This window comes from Clarias gariepinus, chromosome 11 (genome assembly GCF_024256425.1).
Source record: "Clarias gariepinus isolate MV-2021 ecotype Netherlands chromosome 11, CGAR_prim_01v2, whole genome shotgun sequence".
NCBI classification, from domain to species: Eukaryota; Metazoa; Chordata; class Actinopteri; order Siluriformes; family Clariidae; genus Clarias; species Clarias gariepinus.
Window position 1 is genome coordinate 11745138 of NC_071110.1, and position 6118 is coordinate 11751255.

At 39.0% G+C, this 6118-nt stretch overlaps 1 protein-coding gene across 1 annotated transcript; it reads left to right on the plus strand.

The window, feature by feature from the left end:
- Window positions 1-1017: 1017 nt before the first annotated feature.
- Window positions 1018-3121, plus strand: LOC128533550 (uncharacterized). The gene is made up of 3 exons (XM_053507835.1): window positions 1018-1625; window positions 1779-2061; window positions 2148-3121. The coding sequence occupies exons 1-3, from the start codon at window positions 1360-1362 to the stop codon at window positions 2805-2807; spliced, it is 1209 nt and encodes a 402-aa protein (XP_053363810.1). The 5' UTR covers window positions 1018-1359; the 3' UTR covers window positions 2808-3121.
- Window positions 3122-6118: the final 2997 nt, after the last annotated feature.

Sequence of the window (6118 nt, forward strand, 5' to 3'; positions counted from 1 at the left end):
CCCTGTGACTTCTCCTGACTTTTCCTCTCGAGAAGCTGGCCTTTGTGGGCATATGGTGGTCAGACCCAGAGAGAAACGCCTCCACCATCAACATGTCAGCAGAAAACATCTTTACGCAACACCTCGGGGGCCAAAACTGGCAGCCCAGTAATGAAGGTACGAATAAAGCGCCATGCTGAGATGATAGAATTGTCCCCAGCTCTCGAGTTCTCGCCTTCAAACGGGAGCGGCACTAGAAAGGAGAAGATAGCTAGAGCGGGCAGGGAGAGGGGGAGAAGCCCTGGAGTAGAGCCAACTTCCCAAGGTAGTGTACAAGTATCTTTAGAAGCCGGCGTCTTGTTAGCTAATACATTACACCAATCACGGTGAGCTATCTTAAGCTACAATTAATCTGCACCCTGGCATGCGCTGATAGGACAGCAACATGCTGTTTCTTAATTAAAAGCAAACGGATTAAAAATGATTAATAACGGGTATTAAATATTCTCATGGACTACAAGCATGGGGAATCTAGCTTTCTTATGCCGGCTTAAAACGAAGAAGTCATTAACGCTCCCCCAATCTTCATAAGCCAGAGCTTTACTTTGTTGGGATCAGAAGTTGCTTACCTCATGCATATGCATTTCTCTATCATGGTGAGTCAAAAAAGGCATCAGTGTGGCATTTGGTGGCTGGGAAACTTGTTGACTTTTGATTTGGACATTTCCCCCTTTGCCTTTAACATTTGACTGCTTCGTGGCAGCGGTTGGCGGAGTGGGGGGGTAGGGGGGGGGGTTCTGTTTGTGTGCACATACTACGTTTGTATTTGTATCTGACGCTGTGTCTGTTTGTGTTCCTGTTCTGCAGACTGTAGGTAATGAAATTAGGCAGATATAAAGAATTACTGTTCACTTAATTTTACCAACCCCACAGAGGTTTAGATTTTTGAACACATTTATGTAAATTGCAGCATCAAAATTGAATATTAATGTCATTTCACAGTGGTCATTGTTATTACAGTTTTTCTCATTTGCTAAGACACGCTCAGTGAAACTGGGATTCGCTTGATCTTCATCATCACATTCTTAGCACAGGAGAAGTCTTCTCTTTCAAATGCCTTAACACTTTTTCATTTGTTACACACATTTTTCACACCCTTTGTCAAAACAGTTACCACAGATCTCATTGAAAGATCCCAAACTCCATTGGATTCACTGTGTTGAACAAAAGGAAAACAACTATTAACAGCTGATAGAAAGTACTTGCATAATTATAAATATCCAATGCACCTGTGTGAAGCTTGTTTGCACAACTCTTCAATCAGCAATCAATCCTCATCCCTCTACAAAAGATGCCACCTCTGTATTGCTATTTGCAAGCATGGATCAAAGAGGCCATAGGCACGAAAGGAGAGTAAGAGGCCATGGCAGAGGGGCCCGAGGAAGAGGAGTTCGTATGCGTGGTGGAGGAGCTGCAGCAGCAAGAGGACAAAATCGAGCTCAAGTTCCAAATGAAATTCGGGCAACAATTATTGACCATGTTATCAATCATGGCTTGTCCTTTAGAGAGGCTGGACAAAGGGTCCAGCCCATTCTGGGTCGGAGCACTGTGGCATCTATTGTAAGGCTTTTTCGGAATGAGAACAGGTAATTCACAGTGTTACTGTAATGTATACCACTGTGTTTTTCAGCTTTACTGCATTGCCCTGTTAGCAGAACAACCTGTGTCTATAGTGTCTATTTATGTGACTGTCATACTGTAATGTCAATTTTGACATGCTTTTTGCTTTTACTTTATAGAATCCACACATTACCACACACTGGTGGAAGAGGAAAGATATTTGGTATTGAACAGGAGTCTGCCATTGTAGATATGGTAGTGGCAAACAATGCAATCAGACTGCGTGAAATCCAGGCAGCAGTAATTGCAGATCAGGGGGTATTTAGAAAGATAAACAGTGTGAGTTTGGCCACTATAAATCGAGTCCTTAAACGAAACCATGTTAGGATGAAGCAGCTGTACAGAGTTCCATTTCAAAGAAACTCTGACAACGTAAAGGAGGCACGATTCCAGTATGTGCAGGTACAATTTTTTTATTGTAATACCTTGTTTACCATAGTTACATGCGACTAGAATAATTTGCTTCATGAATTTGCTTTTTTTCTTAGAGAATAATGGAGTTTGAAGCAGAAGGGACACATCACAAATTCATTTTTGTGGATGAAGCCGGCTTCAACCTCTGTAAAGTGAGGAGACGTGGGAGGAACGTCATTGGGCAGAGGGCCACTGTCACAGTACCAGGTCAGAGGGGTGCCAATATCACCATGTGTGCTGCCATCTCCAATGATGGTGTCCTTTGCCAGATACCAACTATTGGCCCATACAATACAGAACGCCTCATCACGTTTCTTGATGCCTTGAAAGAAATACTGATTCCACCCGAAGAGAGAGGGCTGTTGAGGCCTGGCATGACTTTGTATGTCATAATTTGGGACAATGTGGCTTTCCACCACTCTCGCCTTGTGAATGAATGGTTTGCAGCACAGCCTCGTATTATGATGCAATTCCTGCCTGCATACTCGCCTTTTCTGAACCCAATCGAGGAGTTCTTCTCTGCTTGGAGGTGGAAGGTGTATGATCACCGGCCATATGAGCAGATGCCCCTCCTGGAGGCAATGAATGCTGGTTGCCTGGCAATAGGTGCAGAGGACTGCCAGGGATGGATACGCCATGCAAGAAGGTATTTCCCTCGGTGCATTGCAAGGGAAAACATTCAATGTGATGTTGATGAGAACCTGTGGCATAATCGGCAAGAACGAATGGACTAAATGTGAAAAATAATATATATATTTTTTTTTTCTTCTTTTTTCTTTCTTTCTTTTTTTTTAAAGGTATTTCCACCCATAAGTTTTCTTTGGTAGTTTTTTTTTTAAGTATCCATTTGAGTTTGTAAAGTATTATATTGCATATTGATGGCTGAATTTTGTTATCCATCGTGTAATGATTGATTCAAAGAATAAATTAATTTGACTACAAGTTTTGGTGTTTGATGGAAATATTTGCTGATGTTGCATGTTTTTAATGTTTTGTGAGTGTTAGAGCATTTTGCTAACAAAATGAGTCATTTTGACCATTGACCTTAAGTTTTATCCTGTGTGTTAACTGTTTTGAAAATGTGATGTCAGAGTGGGCAAATGTGTTTAAGCAATCAAGAAAAACTGTAATTTCATGATTTATGGTGATTAAATTTTTGCTTATGAAATTGTTAATTTGATTTTTGATGAGAATACTAAGGAGTTTTGTCAGTAAGATCTTTTCCTCTATTAAAGTGAAGTTGACTGTAGCAAAGTTTACTTTGAGTAAAAAAAAGACTAAACTGAACCTCATGTGATCAGTTAGAGGTTGTGGATGATGTAGTGTACCTTCAGAAGTACATAAGGTACATACCTAATTATACCTTAAGGATATTGTTGTACTTTTTACATATTTATGCCCTGGAGAACAAAAAAAGCCTGATAATGTAATTTTTCTATGCATTTAAAGGCTTATATTTTACCTTAAGGAATCATAATACATATATAAAGTTTTAATGGAAAGTGTTTCAATCCCTCAAAATAAATGCGCTTAAAAATTAAATCTGTAAGTATTTCTTGACATCAATTTTTTTTTTTTTTTTTTACAAATGTAGTATTTTTAAACATTTTATGACTAAGGATCATTATAATATTTGTAAAAGAAAAATGTCTGACACAGACTTAAAAAGTATAAATAAAGTATATACAGTATATATACAGTAAGGTTAATAAGTATTTGATCACTAGTAGATCACTCTCTGAAGTTCTCTTACTTAAAAATCATGGATGGGGTCTACAATTTTCAGCATTGGTGCATTTCCACTGTGAGAAACAGAATCTAAAAAGAAAAATCGGGAAATCACATTGTATAATTTTTTTACCAATATATTTGTAAATTTCAGACCCTCAAAGACCTGGTATTTTGCTTTTAAATAGTCCATATGCTTCTTACCGAGCCACTGCTTGGTTTTCCTGGCTGTGTGCTTTGGGTCATTGTCATGTTGGAAGACCCAGCCACGACCCACCTTTAATGCTCTGACTGAGGAAAGAAGGTTTTTGCCTAATATGTCACAATACATGGCCCAGTTCATCCTCTCCTTAATGCAGTGCAGTCATCCTGTCCCCTGTGCAGAAAAATGCTTCCAGCCCCATGCTTCACTGTAGGTATGGTATTATTGGGATGATATATTGGGATCATTCTTCTTCCTCCAAAGTTAAGAAAAAAGTTCTTCTCCAGGTCTCATCTGATCACAGGACCTTCTCCAATGACTCCTCTGGATCCTCCAGATGGTCCCTGGGAAACTTCAGACGGACCTGAACATGGGCTGCCTTAAGCAGGGGAAGCTTCTGTGCGATGCAAGATTTTAAACCATGACGCCTTATTGTATTACTGATAGTAGCCTTGGAAACGATGGTCCCAGCTCTCTTCACGGCATTGACCAGCTCCTCCCGTGTAGTTCTGGGCTGATTCTTCACCATTCTTAGCATCATTGATACCCCATGTATCTACTTAGACTTTGGCTGATTTTGGGGTGCACGGGTGTCTTTATGACAGCTAACGACTTCAAACAGGTGTTACAAATTTAGAATCATGAGCAGAGTGTAGCTGGACTATTTAAAAGCAAAATAACAGGTCTTTGAGGGTCAGAAATCTGGCTGATAAGCAAGTGATCAAATACATCACAAATAAATAGTTAAGAAATCATACAATGTGATGAGGAATTTTCTTTTTAGATTCTGTCTCCCCCTATATGATTTCTAAGTAAGAGAACTTGCAAAATCACAGGGTGATCAAATACTTATTGACCTCACTGTATATATATATATATATATATATATATATATATATATATATATACACACTGTATATGTGAGTGATGCTGCCTGAGCTGCCTGATTGGAAGGAAGAAGTACAGAATTAGGAACAAGGTGATTTTATTGTCATCTCTGTACAGGGAGTTATTTTCACACAAGTGCCAAATGGAAACAGGTAGCAGACGGTCATGACAGAATTCTGTTTAGAAACCAATTACCCGACCGCTTTTCAAATTGATTTCATTTGTGGTGCGGCAGAAGCCTCCTGTTCTGGCCCCTTACTCTCTCTCTCTCTCTCTCTCTCTCTGGACTTCCCAGCTGATTCCTATCAGCAAGTGTTTCGACAATGAGAAAAGAAAAGGAGGAGAGGAATAACAAGGATGGAGGAAATCATAAAAGAGGGGGGCGGGGAAAAAAAAGAAGGATATATAGATATATGTAGAGAGGGAGGCATTCATGCGCTCACTCTTTCACAGCTTGTTCTCTCCTCAACGCTAGTCATCAATCATCAGCAGATTAATGACGGACACACGTGAGCAGGCGGCTGCACTGGTGATGTGTGTACTGGTGTGTGTGTATGTGTGTGTGTGTGTGTGGTTGTGGGATAGAGCTGTACTCATAAAAGTGGTCCAATGGCTACAGAGTGGACTTTCATATTGTTGCATGTCTGGTGTGGAGCTGTGCAGGTCTGATTTATTAAACTCACTCAAACAGAAATATTCAGAAATTCCCTCCATGCATGTGACTGAGCACATTTCCCCTACGTAGGTCACGTACAGTATGGCTGTGGATATATCCTGTGTGCTGAAAATGCAATTCAGGAGGTAGTTTCCCTGTCAATCAAATATCACTGTACTAGCATTTCCGCCATAGGATCGCATGGTAGCATGTGCATTTAAGTCAACGTTAATTTCTGCTAGTTTATTAATAATCCATATTCCCATTATTTCCACTTTCTAAAAATGTACAAAACCAGATTATAGATTATAATTAATAATAATTTAGATTATTAAGTACCAATAGCCATCATGATGGGAAATTGTTCAACAAAAATATGTCTAAAACTTAATAAATTATTTAAATATAATTATTTAACAGTTATTTAAACTGTTTTAAACACAAATGCATTCAGGAAAATGAGTCCCATCTGAGAGAGCATTTCTGATATTATTATTATTATTATTATTATTATTATTATTATTATCTGATATATATATCTTAATAAAGTTTAAATACTTGCTTAATTGAGA

What these genes read in the sequence shown, in the direction of transcription:
- LOC128533550 (XM_053507835.1), top strand. Translation starts at nt 1,360, where the DNA reads ATGGATCAAAGAGGCCATAGGCACGAAAGGAGAGTAAGAGGCCATGGC. An exon ending in CTTTTTCGGAATGAGAACAG is followed by an intron (nt 1,626 to 1,778) that starts GTAATTCACAGT and finishes TTTACTTTATAG; the next exon opens with AATCCACACATTACCACACA. An exon ending in CACGATTCCAGTATGTGCAG is followed by an intron (nt 2,062 to 2,147) that starts GTACAATTTTTT and finishes TTTTTTTCTTAG; the next exon opens with AGAATAATGGAGTTTGAAGC.